This window comes from Leptodactylus fuscus, chromosome 6, assembly GCF_031893055.1.
Source record: "Leptodactylus fuscus isolate aLepFus1 chromosome 6, aLepFus1.hap2, whole genome shotgun sequence".
NCBI classification, from domain to species: Eukaryota; Metazoa; Chordata; class Amphibia; order Anura; family Leptodactylidae; genus Leptodactylus; species Leptodactylus fuscus.
The window spans coordinates 40,779,928-40,797,597 of record NC_134270.1 but is presented as its reverse complement, the minus strand read 5'-3'; the positions used below and the strand labels follow the sequence as shown (position 1 = coordinate 40,797,597).

General features: G+C 43.9%; 1 protein-coding gene across 2 annotated transcripts in view; it reads left to right on the top strand.

Annotated features, from left to right (window-relative positions):
* The window catches only part of LAYN (layilin), a 34,192-nt gene extending 17,261 nt beyond the window's left edge, over nt 1-16,931 (top strand). For both annotated transcript variants that reach the window (XM_075279815.1, XM_075279814.1), the window contains 5 exons: nt 5,192-5,349; nt 5,660-5,704; nt 6,443-6,517; nt 13,096-13,192; nt 16,535-16,931. In XM_075279815.1, coding sequence (XP_075135916.1) covers nt 5,192-5,349; nt 5,660-5,704; nt 6,443-6,517; nt 13,096-13,192; nt 16,535-16,898 — 739 coding nt within the window. In that variant the 3' untranslated portion in view covers nt 16,899-16,931. The remainder of the gene's footprint in view (nt 1-5,191; nt 5,350-5,659; nt 5,705-6,442; nt 6,518-13,095; nt 13,193-16,534) is intronic.
* The last annotated feature ends 739 nt before the right edge of the window (nt 16,932-17,670 follow it).

The following is a 17,670-nucleotide window of genomic DNA, read 5'->3' as shown; positions in this document are numbered from 1 at the left end:
GACTGCCACCTCCGGACTTCGTCCGGGCACATTCCACCCGTGCGGTGGCCACCTCCTGTGCGGAGAGACAGTCCGTCTCTTTGGATCAAATCTGCTCAGCGGCAACATGGAGTTCGCACTTGACATTCGTAAGACATTACAGATTGGAGCGGTTCGCGGCAGAGGCAGTGGCTTTTGGCCACTCAGTCCTTTCATCAGTCTGCCAGGAAGTCCCACCCTAGGGGGGATTTACTTGCTACCTCCCCAGTTGTTGCGCTGCTGTTTGACGTATGGGGAATGGAAGATTATGTAGATAATCTGTTTTCCCATAGTCCAAACAGCAGCGCAAGCTTCCCTCCCTTCCTGTTCTGGAGATATTTTCGGAATATTATACTTTATAGTTACGCGGGGGGGGAGGGGGTCAGTTGGCCTCTTATAGGGGAGGTTCCACTTTGATTAAGTAAAAGTTCCACCTGTCCTAATTGCTCGCAGGGGCAGGAATACCCCAGTTGTTGCGCTGCTGTTTGGACTATGGGAAAACAGATTATCTACATAATCTTCCATTATGTATTTGTGGTTCTCCTTGGCATTAGGCTGGGTCTGAGAACAAATTTGTGGTTCTCCTTGGCGATAGGCTGGGTCTGAGAACAAATTTGTGGTTCTCCTTGGCGATAGGCTGGGTCTGAGAACAAATTTGTGGTTCTCCTTGGCGATAGGCTGGGTCTGAGAACAAATTTGTGGTTCTCCTTGGCATTAGGCTGGGTCTGAGAATGAATTTGTGGTTCTCCTTGGCATTAGGCTGGGTCTGAGAACGAATTTGTGGTTCTCCTTGGCGTTAGGCTGGGTCTGAGAACGAATTTGTTGTTTTAGGTATTTGCTGTTCTGGTCGTGTGGAGCTAAAGAACAGAGATCATGGTACGGCTGTTCAAATGCAAGCATACTTTGCCTACAGAGGCACAGACGGCTGTGGATTTGGTTAAAAGTGAGAGAGGGGAAGAAACAGGTGAATGACGTGGAATGTTAGAAGATAAAGGTTTGCTCATTACAGGGTCGCAAGGACTCTATAGCGATCCAGCTGGGTATGCACGTCCATGTCCTCGCCCACGTCCCCTGCTGCTACTGAGGAGGGACACTGCTGGCAGCCCCTCTCCAGTAGCTGGACTGTGGGGTGGATATACAGCTGGGTATGCACGTCCACGTCCTCGCGCACGTACCCTGCTGCTACTGACGAGAGGCAATGCTGGCAGCCCCAATCCAGTACCTGGACTGTGGACTGGATACCCAGCGGAATATCCACGTCCTCGCCCACGTCCCCTGCTGCTACGCTGCATCATGTATTAAGCTCTGAAAAGAGCTGTTATTTCCTGTCTAACCGAAGCTATGAAAGCACTTTATCACCCTCAGAACAAGCTCTCCCTATCACTCCAAAACTGAAATGACACGAATATGGCGGCGGCCGTTCTTATGAATGGGAGGTCACATGTTTTCAGCAGCCAATGAGTTTTTTCAATTTTTTCACTGCCTCCGCTGTCGTAGTTCTTGTCCCACCTGCCCTGCACAGTTATTGGTGCAAAAAAACGCGCCAGGGAAGGTGGGAGGGGATATGAATTTTTACTGCGTATGCGGCCTTGTATTTGATTGTGAATGAATACATCGAACGCCATGATATTCGATCGAATACCTATTCGTTCGCTCATCTCTAGTCAGGACGGACAGATAGATAGATCCCATTGAAATGAGTGGCACGATGCCTGCTGTCTATCCTGCCAGTCCATTCAAAGCCCCCCAGTTCTCATGATCGGTGTGAGTCCCAGTGGATAGGGGGTAACGTGTTGTGCCGGGAACTCCATTTCATGCAGAAGTTCCTATTCAAAGGCAGTAAAGTAATGGCTGAACACTAGCTGAATACTAAATCAATACATGCTGAAGTATTCTCTGCTGTATACCCAAATAATAGATAAGCACTAAATTCCAAGCTATTAGTCACAAACCTGAAACCCACCCTCTAAAGCACAGACCCCATCCCACACGCTTCTCAGTACTTCTGACATTTCCACACCAAATATCACACCCAACACATGAAAAATTGTAAGCTAGGTGTGAAGTGACTTATAGCGGAGACATGGCAAAGCAATGGCAGGGCCTTCCACATATACCTAATAATGAAACAGTACTCATCAATGCCAGGCACAGTATTATGAAGAAATTGGGTATAGAATTAGGAATGATGTATGAATGCATAATGTTATAGTTATGAATGTTGTATGCATATATGTTTATATAGTTGTGCGCTATGTAATTTATACAAAGTTGTGGACTTGTATACTCCATTCATATTGGATACAGATACAGCAGAATTACAGTTTATTGTTGGCTCTAGGAAGCTTATAATAATTGCTTTTGGTGTAAGGAGGTGACCATTTTTGTTGGGTGCTCTCTCCAGTTCCTGTGCCCAAGGAAAACTGACATGTGGCTTCCGACCAGCGTAGAAGGCTCAATTACAGTATCACATAGCACTTTGGGTCCTCCTAGTTGCAGAATTTGTAGACCCAAGAGCCTCTCCTTATTAGAGTGTTGTTATGCAGATACCCTGAAACAACAGGCTCGGTCTGCACTGTACAATATTCTCTGAAAACAAAGGGTTAAACCAGTGAAAGCTAGTATTTTATATGGTAACTATTCATTAAGAAGCCATTCAGATTACCGGATAGAAAGGCGCCTCCCCAGTAAGTTAAGGCGTCTACCTAAATACAAACAGGTGTCCCATCTTGACCCTTCCCGGTCCTGTGGAAGCAAGATATGGCGGTTTACCAGAGAATATTTCATAGGTCCAAGCAATGTTGCAATAAGTGTCCCAATCATCCAGTAGAAGACAGTCATATTTGGAGTCAATTACTTGACACCAGGGTCAGTGTTTTATGGTCTGATATTACTTTGCCTTCTTCTGACTTGAGTACTTTATTGAACTAATGCTTGGTTCACATCTGCATTGGTATTCCATCTGGGGGAGTACCTGAACGGAATGCGAAACGCAACTGCAAGCGCTGTGCAGTAAAAGCACACGGACCCCATAGACTATAATAGGGTCCATGTGCTTGCCGCTCGCTGCCCATATGAATCATGCGGGCAGGAAAGTAGATTGTGAACTACTTTCCTGTCCTGCGGAGATCTGGTGGAAAGCACACGGAACCCATTATAGTCTGTGGGGTCTGTGTGCTTTCACTGGCACAGTGCTTGCAGTTGGTAGTATCAGAATTTGGTAGTATCAGTACTCAGTAGTATAAACGCTCTTAGTATCAGTTCTCAGTAGTATCGGTGTGCAATAGTATCAGTACTTAGTAGTATCAGCGCTCAGTAGTATCAGTACTCAGTAGTATAAGCGCTCTTAGTGCCAGTACTCAGCTAAAGCTGAAGCCTTGCTCTCTACAGCTTCCTCCCATGTCCTCCCCAGAGATCTTCGATCATACTACTGGAGTCATTGTAGTCTGGTTAAAATATGTTTTGTCCCCCATTTGAAAATGAGCCTATGTGTAGTGTAATGTTAGTGAATAACTTACTGACAGCTTTTTTGTATATTTATTGCTCTGCTCTAGAGCAGTGAACTCACCTCTCCTCCTCTGATGCACACAGTGTTTTCTATATGAACAGGAGGTCACGCTATCAGTGCCTGTCTAATGGAGCCTTAATCTTACTCCCATAGATCTTTAATGATAGTTTGACTTATTATTTGCACAAAACAGCAAATCTTCATAACCCCTGAGTTGGCAGATGGTGTGCCTAATTTATGACAAGGTGCACATCTCTTCATATATGAAGTACACACTTCCCCGGGCCGTGTGTCTGGAGGTATATGTGCACCAGCTCGTAGCTAGCATACAGTTCCTGCATTATTTACATCAGATTTCTGAGAATAAGTCTAGTGGGGCAGAAAACTGGCATACAAGTCGTATTAATATGCCCCACTGTGTGCATCAGAGAATCAAAGAGGATGTCAGTGTTTCAAGGGGGAAGTAAATAACTTCATAATTAAGATGTCAGTATGTTGTCTAATAACATTACACTATAGACTGACTCATTGTCAAACAGGGGGACAAAACAAATCTTACTGGAGTGCTTCCTAAAGCGTACTTCCAGTTCTAACCAACATTTCATAAATGAATCGAACATTTGACTATAAGAAACTCTGTAATATATCTTATTAAGGAGATCTGTTTCCTTTTCCGTTTATTAAACTGTTCTCTTGCTCATTATCTTCAGTCTGACTCCTTGTTCACATTATATCCCACTCCTTATTCAGCCACACACATAGAGCTCTATGGAGCAGGGAGGGATGGAGTAGGATTAATTGATTTATTGTCTCATTCTGTGCACTAGTAGCCTCTTATCTACAAACCCAAGCAGTATTAAAAGAGCAAGGACTAGCACAATGTAAAAGCAGCATTTATTTGAGTGCCTTTTCTACCCCCCCTTCCTCCCTTTATAGTCTAATATGTAGAAAGTAACTGCCTGAAAAGTGAAGAAGAAAACATATCCTTTTTAAGATATATTACAAAGTTCCATGTATTAACCTGTACTATTCATTTACGAAAAAATGTATAGATAATGCCAAAAATTGGAACTTCCTAAACTGGAGTAGACAGTGGCGTAACTAAAGTCTTGTAGGCCCGGGTGCAATCTTTTGTCCGGACCCCCTACCTCATCCCTACAGTGAATTCTTGATAGTGATAGTTCTGGGGGGCTAAGGAGTTTTATCCACCTTAGTGTGATTAGGGTAATCTGTGGTCTCCTTCGTTTATGGGTCAGATGGAAGCTGCAATCTCAATACTGATGCCAGTGCTTATGGGCTGCCAAAGGCTCCTGTGCCCCAATGCGACTGCACCCTCTGCACCCCATCAAGTTACTCCCCAGGAGTAGACAATTCTAATACACCACCGACCTACCAAACCGGTCACAGATCAAATTGTGGTATAGTTCACACAGTTTTACATGGTGAGTTATGGGAAATCTGGCAGTCCAGGCGTCCACCCCATTTCCCACTAAGGTTCCTAAGGGTCTTTTGCTTTTTTGTTTTGCAAGTCTCAGGAACTTTGAACAAAGACAGCAATATCTATGTAAATTCCCTGCACTCTTTTAGTGAGAATATTTTTCTTTGTCTGGTATTTTTATTCTATTGAGACTTTTTGAATTTTTTTTTAAACCTTTCATTTGGCAGGAACTGGTATGTAGATGAACCATCATGTGGCAGTGAAGTGTGCGTAGTCATGTACTACCAGCCATTTGCTCCCCCTGGTGTTGGTGGACGGTACATGTTCCAATGGAATGATGACCGATGCAACATGAAGAACAATTTCATATGTAAATATTCAGAAGGTCAGTGCTTTCCTCTTTATGTCAGAAATCATATACCTCTGCCTAATGACCTCCAGTATGTGACCCTCCATAGGGAACGTACAACTCCCAGCCTTCCCTCGCAACCAAAGGCCGGATATTGTATTTTTCCAAGACAGAGATAAAATTTCTGGATTATAATAACCTTAAATCTTCTGCTATTTACATTACAAATATAGGTCAATGCCTAGGGCTTATAGTTTATATATACATAGAGAGAGAGAGCTTTACATTACCATAATATAATGATATTGATTGTAAGTTTTAAGATTTGTGTCTCTTCTTTGCTTAGCAGTGAAGTCAACACATCCCCCAACTCGAAACGGATCACATGTTGGTAAGTAATGATAACTATATCATGTGGAATTTCATTAGTTGTCTATTAGTATCGTATGTGAGAGCCTAAGCCTTACAGACCTACTGTATGTGCTTACTGCTCTATGGAGAACGTTCAGCAATATTCATTTAATTTAGGTTTTGTGTAATTAATGGGGTTTTCCAAGATTCAGATACGGAGGACTTTTTCCCAGATTAGTGTGGGTAAATAGAAGCTAAACTGCAGTACCCCAGCATGGCCACTACGCGGTGTATGGAGCTGTCTCCACTCCACTGCAGCAGTCTAAACTCTAAGCCCCAATGATCTGATACCAGTGACCCTTGTGACCCTTCCTAGGCCCATATCATTTTAAAAGAAAAAAAAAATGCCGAATTGTTCCTGGGGTACAGCGAGAATCAAATGATTTATGGTATTTGACATTTTTGTACTTAGTGGCAGGTTCCCTTTAAATCCCAGAAACCCCCTTTATAGGAGCACTCATGGCAAAGACAACTCACTGTGCTATACCTGGTGCAGAGCCTAAGAAGTGGTGCATGACATAGGGATACTCTTCATCACTGTTATGTAATGAGTCCCTGTGTCATGCCTCACCCTATGGGGCCCTGTTCTAGGCATCAATGTATAAGATTTGTCTGTATTGCTCCTACCATATACTGCACTTGACAGACAGACTACTCCAGAATGACAACATGCTTGTACGTTGTTTAAATATATTTTAATTATTACATTATTTTTAAGAAACGGATCCAGTTGCCAGCCGAGCACCGGAGGTTTCCATAAAGAATGTCAACCAGACAGCCAAAGAAGCTGAAGGTAAGTGCAAGTCAATGTAAAATGCACAGTATAAGACATAGTGAAAAATGGAAACATGGTTAATGCTACTGAGCCTTTAGCTCTATTCACATCTGCAGTATGTCTTCCATTAAAGACAGACACCATGACAGACTGACAGCTCCATCACACTGTAACATTCAGGCAGGGAGTGGTGGTGATGACGCTTTTACTGTAATGGCCCTTTCAGCCGCAAAGTGGTAACACAGCAGTAAGCATAGTCATTAAGAACATTACACCTGCAAACTGTGCACAGTTCACACAATGTAAGTTGTCCCATGGCATCTTCTAATTCCAGTGGCTCTCCGGCAACTGTACGACTTTTCCCTCCAGCCGTCACGCCCAATGGTCTACTATACGGCCACTCATTCTGCAGGACATGACGGGACCCCTGTCCTCCTCTGCCTTTAACTGGCTGTCCATAGCTGCTCAGTCCTGCTTCTGCCCAGCTAACCCGTAGCATCTTAAGGACGGGTCTAGCTCCTTAACCCCCTCAATGTATCTATCGGAAACTGCGCCTCTGGCCATTACACTTCTTTCTTCCATGCTGGACCACTATGCTGTACAGCCACTGAGTCGCCCCGGCTCGGCCTTTGTAGATTCACGGTGCGAGCAGGCCCGACACCGGGGGCGGCAGCGCCTTGAAAAAGGGGAGTTTTAAGCAAAAATGGATGAAAGAAAAATAAAGAAAAATAAAAGTTTGTCGTGACGCCAGTTGGGGTTTCGGCTTAAGGTGAAGCCGGGCACTGTAGGCAGGGCCTCTGGGAATAGGTGGTGATGCAGTGCCAGATGTTATACCCTCCCCAACCAGGGCAGGTCCCAGGGCCAGATGATATAAGTAAGGAAGGGATGATTTCCAGGAGGAGTAACAGAGGATCGATGAAAGAATACAGTCCAGACAGGGGTTAACCAAACACTTACAGTTTACTTCTGTAGTCAGCAGGAGATAACAGATGTTACAGGAGGATTCACCTTGCTCCAGTATAGTGAGATGCCAGTCTTCCCTGTTACCACTAATATGATTCAGCCTTCCTCTGCTGCTCAATCTCTCTAATAGATTTCCTCTGGTCCTGGGTTCCAGGAGCTCAGAGGTTAAGTACAACTGAGTAGATCCCCCTTCTGGACAGCAGGTAACGCGAGTTCTTTGGGATGCTGGATACACTCACCCCAACTCTGTATGTTACTGAGCCTCCAGGTAACTTGCATTCACTAGGCCTCGGTCCAGTGAGTCTCTCAATGTTTTTAGTGTTTCACACACTAGTTAGGAATTGATGGTCCTATAACTGCAGCTCCGTCCCTACAAGGTCTTGTCTCACCTCTGCAGGTCTCCGGCCTCCTGTGCTATCACACCATGTGGCTTGCAGCACACACTGCACCTCCACACACCTCTGCTCTCTCCTGCACACTCCCTGACCTGGAACTGAAAGAGAGAGACCCTCTTCCAGTCTGTAGCTCCACCCCTTTTCCTAAAGGGACAGTGTCTGTGGAACTTTGTGTATGCTAACAGGGTGACTGGATCTCACTATACCTTCACAGTACACAGTGTAGATCACATAAGATGACATTTGTAGTGACCCACTCTGTGGGGCGCTACATTCCCCCCTTGTTAAAAGTAGCACGTCTCGGGCTACCCTTCCGGTTAACTAAGAAGAGGGTTAGTAGACAGTAACATGAACATCATAGTGTTTGAAGGACATTACATAGAAGTGTAAACTTCATATGTAAGGAGAAAAGTGCAACTTACTCAAGACCATTTTAAATTTTCACAAAAACATTCAAGTGAACACAATTTCTGTAACCCGTTAAAGTCTCTGGTTGTGTATTCCTTACAACCCAGCAACATTCACAGTTGCTCTCCTTGCAGATTACAGCCCCAAACCGCTTAGTCCACCTCCTTAACTCCGAGTGCAGCTGCAGAGTATTTTGGAACATTCAAAATTCTTCACTGCACAGGCTGTTTTGATGGCTCCTATCCGACAGGCCGCCATATTTGAAACATCCCCCAACCTCCGAGAGTGTTGGTGCACCTACATAAATTGCATTCCATGCACTTGAAAAGGTTAGTAGGCAAATGGAAGTTTTAAAGTTTCAATACCACAAGAAAGTCATTGTGGTAGGAACTCTGAAAAACTAGACAAGATAACCATTGGCACAGTTCCTTTAGTCCATTCTCTCTTGGTAACGCCATGCTCAGGAGAGTAAGTATTAATGCACAGTTCGTATTTCTGACTCACCCATTAATGCAATCCGTTAGGGAGTCGGCACTGAAATTAAACCTTTAACATTGCATAAACTGAATTCAACATATACAAATACAACTCAACTATCTGCAAACATATTGGGTTAGTATGCCTCTACTGATTGTCCCTGTAACGTATGGAGAGTTGTCCCTGTGTATTGCGCGTCAGTCGCTGTTGATGAAACAACGTTCTTCTTGAACGTCTCCAAGGTAGATCCTTTGGGCTGGAAGCAAGCTGAATCTTTGCTGGAGAAGAAACTTGGAGATCTTGAACAGTTCTGGTTAATGCAGCTACATGTTTAGTTAACTCAGTCATTTGTAACCGCAGCTCTGCAGCATCATCAGATTGGAGCTGTGCACACTGTACAGTAGATGGAAAAGGTGTAGCACTTGCAGGGCTCACAGGCGTGTGCCTGTGGAGAGCAACTTGTTGCTCCTCCGTCTGTCCGCATGGATAGACAGGTTCCCTCAAGATACGGATGGATCTATCCTTGAATTCAATAAAGCTCATATCAGGATTCTGCAGGGCCATCATGCGCAGTTGGGCCTTACCGGATTCTGACAATAGGCCTTCTACAAACTGTTCTTTTAGCATCCTGTCCTCATCCTGAATACTATCTGGATCTACTTGTTTAATAGCCCACAAGGCTTCTTGCAGATTGAGGGCAAAATCTCTCACAGTGTCCTGCGGTTTTTGCTTACAGCTGAAAAACGACATCTTTATCTCTGATGTGGTGCGGGTGTCAAAGGTGATCCTGAGTTTGGTAAAAATGTCCTTTACAGTTCTTTTATCACTCAATGGCCAGGATTTCACTTCCCTTTGTGTTGCACCACCAAGTTGACTTATTAATATTGCAACCTTTTGCTCCTCTGTCATAGGGTATAGGTCAAACAGGCTACTCAGCTTTTCTTTAAAGTCTCTGAGGCTATGGGACTCGCCTGTATACTGGGGCAGCCAGGACGCACCCGGAATGTACGGCATTGTTAGCTGTAATATAGGTGCCATAGTTACTTGGTTGTGACCACGGTTAGAGTCTATGGGGGAATCAGAGGGGCTTGGGGATGAGGATCCACTTGCTTGATACATCACCCCCCTTTGTTAACCCCAGCAAGGCCACACTCACCGTACTTGATACTGTGAAGCGTCGATCCGGATGGATGGATGGAGGACTTATCACTGCAGTTGGGGATGATGCAATCTGTATCTTTCACTGCCTTTCAGTGCTCCTTGCACAGGCATGTCACATGTTCTGCACTCAGCATGGCTTGCAAGGAAAAGACACCAACCCTGCAGCTCAATGTAACTTGAATCATACAACTGCTGTTCATTGCTATTTTGCAAAGCAGGAAAAATTTTGAAAAATGCAACAGTCTTTTTCAACAAAAATAAACGTTTTGCGCACTTTCGCTATCCTGTTCGTGACGCCAAAAAGGTGAGTCGCCCCGGCTCGGCCTATGTAGATTCACGGTGCGAGCAGGCCCGACACCGGAGGCGGCAGCACCTTGAAAAAGGGGAGTTTTAAGCAAAAATGGATGAAAGAAAAATAAAGAAAAATAAAAGTTTGTCGTGACGCCAGTTGGGGTTTCGGCTTAAGGTGAAGCCGGGCACTGTAGGCAGGGCCTCTGGGAATAGGTGGTGATGCAGTGCCAGATGTTATACCCTCCCCAACCACGGCAGGTCCCAGGGCCAGATGATATAAGTAAGGAAGGGATGATTTCCAGGAGGAGTAACAGAGGATTGATGAAAGAACACAGTCCAGACAGGGGTTAACCAAACACTTACGGTTTACTTCTGTAGTCAGCAGGAGATAACAGATGTTACAGGAGGGTTCACCTTGCTCCAGTATAGTGAGATGCCAGTCTTCCCTTTTACCACCAGTATGATTCAGCCTTCCACTGCTGCTCAAACTCTCTAATAGATTTCCTCTGGTCCTGGGTTCCAGGAGCTCAGAGATTAAGTACAACTGGGTAGATCCCCCTTCTGGACAGCAGGTAACGCGAGTTCTTTGGGATGCTGGATGCAGACACTCACCCCCAACTCTGTATGTTACTGAGCCTCCAGGAATCCTGCATTCACTAGACCTCGGTCCAGTGAGTTTCTCAATGTTATTAGTGATTCACACACTAGTTAGGAATTGATGGTCCTATAACTGCAGCTCCATCCCTGCAAGGTCCTGTCTCACCTCTGCAGGTCTCCGGCCTCCTGTGCTGTTCTATCACACCATGCGGCTGCAGCACACACTGCACCTCCACACACCTCTCCTGCACACTCCCTGACCTGGAACTGAAAGAGAGAGACCCTCTTCCAGTCTGTAGATCCACCCCTTTTCCTAAAGGGACAGTGTCTGTGGAACTTTGTGTGTGCTGACAGGGTGACTGGATCTCACTATACCTTTACAGTACACAGTATAGATCACATAAGATGACATTTGTAGTGACCCACTCTGTGGGGCGCTACACCACCACAAGACATGACTCAGGTCTCATTGGTCTCTATTCAGACCCTAGCTCTTACTCAGCTGTATTCTGCTGCTATTGGCTCACAACTGAACTTGGCCCCTCCTCTTTCTCACCTGGCCCTGTTTGCCTCAAGGGCCCCTTCATGTCAGGTTCATTGTTATACCAGGCCCTGACTCTCTTAATTTGTGGCCACTTTCTATCAGGCCCTAATATTGCAATAAGGCTGAATTCACATCTGCTTTGGTCAAAATCCACCTAAAATCGATGGAGAGAAAAGTCTTTTAGTATAGAACCTGCAGGAACCCGGTGGACCCCATTATAGCCTATGGGGTCTGCAGGTTGCCGTGGGTAACTGCTTTTTAAGCAGAAAGGCTCTCTGTCTTTCAGGTCCCCATGCGGATCCAAATGATATAGACCTGAAGGCTAGAGTGACCCTAGTGTAAGGCGTCTATGGTAATAATATGCACTCCCTGCAGGGGACGCTGTACCTGATACTAGAGAACCACAAAATAACTATTCACTATTACAGAGAGTACATTTGCATATTGACAAAATCAGTGATGTCTCAGCAATTGTAATCTGCAGGGCTGGGTTGATACATCGGTTTCTGGGGACGTTCCTATAACTCCTAATCACATGGGCTGGGACTTCCCATAGAATACACAGATTCCCTATGTGCATTAACAAAAGACTTCCGCTTCCTGGCGACCATAGTAACCCCTTGGACCCCGCAATCTCACCGTGGGGTATCTGAGGGGTGGCAGTCTTGTCCCCAAACCACCAAGATGCCGTGATCAGAGCAGGAAAGGTTACAGGAACAGTCAGCTAGTGCTGCTCTACACTAATCCTGTAATTCCCATAGACAGGAATGGGATCTTCAGAAACAGATAAGTGAGACTATTTTGATTATGAAACAGGGTAGCTAAACGGGTTACAGTTTCCGTAGCGCCCATTCACCTCTAAGGGAGATACGGGAATAGTGTAGAGCAGCACTGCTCAGCTGTTCCCACGAGTCCTGTCCCATCCGTGGCTGAATTAGTAAATCCCAAACTAAGACGCTTCATCTCCTGATACTTTCTCCAACTCTTCTCTCCGTAGGCTGACAGCACGATCTTTGGTGTTTCATGGCTGCAGCAGTAATAACAGGCAATGGATGTCACTATCAGAGACATCCTCACTGTCTGGTAGCTGTATCAGACTGCTATGAGGTGGCTCAGTGGTTCCTCCCCTTGTCCCAGCCAACAGTGGTTTGGGCTGGACCATGGCTCTGAAAAAGGAGAGGTATCGCCCCATCCACAGTCAAATCATTCCTTGCAGGGCAAAATAAAGCTGGAAGCATACAAACTATATACATTATACATGGCACATACACAATATAGTGCAGTATAAGGATTACAGTGTCCATAAGGATGCTGCATATGTCCATTGTATGGTCTGGATTATTGTATCTACTATAGACACAGGAGGCCTGGTGTAGAAACTAGGAACCAGGTCTGCACTGTCAAACTGGAAAAATTGTAGGGGCCACACGGTGGCTCAGTGGTTAGCACTGCAACCTTGCAGCGCTGGAGTCCTGATGTTCAAATTCCGCCAAGGGCAAAAAAAAACCCCACATCTGCATGGAGTTTGTATGTTCTCCCCGTATTTGCATGGATTTCCAAAGACATACTGATAGGGAAAAATGTACATTGTGAGCTCTATGTGGGGCTCACACTCTACATAAAAAAAATAAAAACATTGGAAAAATTGTACCGCACTGTCTCTGGGTTAGACGGAATGGGTCATGCAGATCTTGCCAGGCTGAATGGCAATGCTGAACTTGAAGGCACATAGATGAAATAATGGATTATGTTATTTTCAGAGTCCAATCTACATTTCATCCTTATTGCAACAATCCCAGTGCTGACACTGCTGCTGATATTTATCGGAGTATTGTGCTGCTGCATCATAGAGAGAAGGTAAGATTTACTGACATTTACTGTCTTTACATTTGTGTTAGTGGCAAACAGAAATTGATGTATGGAAAACCTGCAAACACAAACACCCGCAAATAGAACAGGAGTCATACACACAGTAATGTCACAGTACAGGATAATACACACAGTGATGTCACAGTACAGGGATAATATACACAGTGATGTCACAGTACAGGATAATACACAGTAATGTCACAGTACAGGATAATACACACAGTGATGTCACAGTACAGGGATAATATACACAGTGATGTCACAGTACAGGATAATACACACAGTGATGTCACAGTACAGGGATAATATACACAGTGATGTCACAGTACAGGGATAGTATACACAGTGATGTCACAGTACAGGGATAGTATACACTGTGATGTCACAGTACAGGGATAATACACACAGTGATGTCACAGTACAGGGATAATATACACAGTGATGTCACAGTACAGGATAATACACACAGTGATGTCACAGTACAGGGATAATATACACAGTGATGTCACAGTACAGGGATAATACACACAGTGATGTCACAGTACAGGGATAATATACACAGTGATGTCACAGTACAGGGATAATATATACAGTGATGTCACAGTACAGGATAATACACACAGTGATGTCACAGTACAGGGATAATATACACAGTGATGTCACAGTACAGGGATAATACACACAGTGATGTCACAGTACAGGGATAATATACACAGTGATGTCACAGTACAGGGATAATATACACAGTGATGTCACAGTACAGGGATAGTATACACAGTGATGTCACAGTACAGGGATAGTATACACTGTGATGTCACAGTACAGGGATAATACACACAGTGATGTCACAGTACAGGGATAATACACACAGTGATGTCACAGTACAGGGATAATACACACAATGATGTCACAGTACAGGGATAATACACACAGTGATGTCACAGTACAGGGATAATACACACAATGATGTCACAGTACAGGGATAATACACACAGTGATGTCACAGTACAGGGATAATACACACAGTGATGTCACAGTACAGGGATAATATACACAGTGATGTCACAGTACAGGATAATACACACAGTGATGACACAGTACAGGGATAATACACACAGTGATGTCACAGTACAGGATAATACACACAGTGATGTCACAGTACAGGGATAATATACACAGTGATGTCACAGTACAGGGATAGTATACACTGTGATGTCACAGTACAGGGATAGTATACACTGTGATGTCACAGTACAGGGATAATACACTCAGTGATGTCACTGTACAGGGATAATATAAAAATATACAAAAACCGCTCTACCCCAAACATCAAAAAGGAATGAGAAAAAACATACGTGCAAGGCTGCTCGGAAGATTCCCGACTGGAAAGGAAGACGTCTTGTGTTGTAATTTTGAATAAAACATCCAGCGCCAAAAAAATTAAATAAAACTTGACTTTTACTTAGACCATGTTAAAATAATTTCACAAAATGGATCCAGAATGCAAAATACAAAGGAAAAGCTTACGCATTTCGGGATTATTTTAACATGATCTAAGTAAAAGTCAAGTTTTATTTAATTTTTTTGGCGCTGGATGTTTTATTCAAAATTACAACACAGGGATAATACACACAGTGATGTCACAGTACAGGATAATATACACAGTGATGTCACAGTACAGAGATAATACACACAGTGATGTCACAGTACAGGGATAATACACACAGTGTTGTCACAGTACAGGGATAATACACACAGTGTTGTCACAGTACAGGGATAATACACAGTGATGTCACAGTACAGGGATAATATACACAGTGATGTCACAGTACAGGGATAATAAACACAGTGATGTCACAGTACAGGGATAATATACACAGTGGTGTCACAGTACAGGGATAATACACTCAGTGATGTCACAGTACAGGGATAATACGTACAGTGATGTCACAGTACAGGGATAATACACTCAGTGATGTCACAGTACAGGGATAATACACTCAGTGATGTCACAGTACAGGGATAATACACCTAGTGATGTCATAGTACAGGGATAATATACACAGTGGTGTCACAGTACAGGGATAATACACTCAGTGATGTCACAGTACAGGGATAATACGTACAGTGATGTCACAGTACAGGGATAATACACTCAGTGATGTCACAGTACAGGGATAATACACTCAGTGATGTCACAGTACAGGGATAATACACACAGTGATGTCACAGTACAGGATAATACACACAGTGATGTCACAGTACAGGGATAATGCACACAGTGGTGTCACAGTACAGGGATAATGCACACAGTGATGTCACAGTACAGGGATAATACACAGTGATGTCACAGTACAGGGATAATACACACAGTGATGTCACAGTACAGGGATAATACACTCAGTGATGTCACAGTACAGGGATAATACACAGTGATGTCACAGTACAGGGATAATACACACAGTGATGTCACAGTACAGGAATAATACACAGTGATGTCACAGTACAGGGATAATACACTCAGTGATGTCACAGTACAGGGATAATACACACAGTGATGTCACAGTACAGGATAATGCACACAGTGGTGTCACAGTACAGGGATAATGCGCACAGTGGTGTCACAGTACAGGGATAATACACAGTGATGTCACAGTACAGGGATAATACACACAGTGATGTCACAGTACAGGGATAATACACTCAGTGATGTCACAGTACAGGGATAATACACACAGTGGTGTCACAGTACAGGGATAATACACACAGTGATGTCACAGTACAGGGATAATACACACAGTGATGTCACAGTACAGGGATAATACACACAGTGATGTCACAGTACAGGAATAATACACAGTGATGTCACAGTACAGGAATAATACACAGTGATGTCACAGTACAGGGATAATACACACAGTGATGTCACAGTACAGGGATAATCTACTTAGGACAGGAATTTTACAAACACTTATATCACAATACAAGATCAATGCATGCCATGATATTATAGCACAGGAATAAAGCACACTCATAGGTTAGCCATGTATCTGTGACCAGCACAGGGAAATACATGTCGGTATAATATACATATAATACAGAGATAGTACAGTGATGTCACAGCACAGGGACAATGCAGAATATAACCCCACAGGGCAGATATAAGGGATTTAGTATTGGTTACTATGGGACACGTCTCCTCCATAGCTGCCACTAACTATACTTGTGTGGACACGGGCTCCGTAGCTGTAAGCCTCAGCCACTTATATCTTATTGAGATACTTTATAATAAATACTGTTAATTTTATTATTCTGTTTCATTTTCTCAAGGAAACAAGAGAGAAGTGAGGCGTCGGTGAAGGAGCCCAGCTTCTGGTTATCTCCAAACCGGCGGAACAGCCCAAACCTGGAGATTTACAATGTCATTAAGAGGCAGACCGAAGCAGACTTAGCAGGCACAAGGCCAAATATCCGTAACACGTCCTTCCGAGGTCCCTCCGGAGAGACGTCACCTCCTGACAACCTCTCAGGTGACTATGATAATATTAGAGGACATCATTCAGAGAGCGGCTTTGTTACTCTGGCCAGCACAGAGAGCGGCTTTGTCACCAATGAACTCTATGAGCTCTGTAATGACAGGTATGGCAGGAGCACAGAGTCAGGCTGGGTAGAGAACGAAATCTACGGGTATTGAATTCCGTGGAACAATGGACTAAGGAAATGTAAGGACGTCAACATTTGGAGGACGTCCTGTGGTCCTGCAGTAGTTCTGTGGAGTAAATACACGGCATCAATGAACTTTACATTGGGAAAGTGACTTTCTTAAAGAAACTGCGAACATGAGAACAATAATGAGACTGTTTTTGATTTATTTTCTCAACTTATTGCAAATTTTTACGCTGGATATCAGGCCTGCAGTTCCTCCTATCACCACGAGATGGCAATACACACAAGGAAACCAAAGCTGCTTCTTCTCATTGTCATTTCTTTTGCACGTTTTCCCTTGGTGAGCTGATCCTGTTTTACAAACTACCTCAAATGAAATCCCCAGACAAGGCAAAATTGCTTCAGCCCAGCTGTATTTCAGCTTTTCTGGTTAATGTAGACAATTGTATGTATCCTTCTGTATGATGAAAATATGAATATGCATTTTCCTAATGTAAAGATCGGATCATCTGCAGATAGTGCTGATCATAATATTTTCTTGACGCCTGTTTAATAACCGGTTTGGTTTGAAGATTGAGCATACCATGTAGCAAATATAGTCCTTCTGGCACTGCCTATCTTCTTCAAATCTGATGCATCGTGTAAACTGGTCTCTATGCAGTAAAACCACTTCTGGCTCTTGTTATTACCTTTTATGTGCTAATTTTGGATCAAAATGGTTGCTTTTCGGGTTTATAGAAACTACATTCACATACTATGGGGGGGACACCTGATGTGAAGGGATGATATTGTGGCGCACA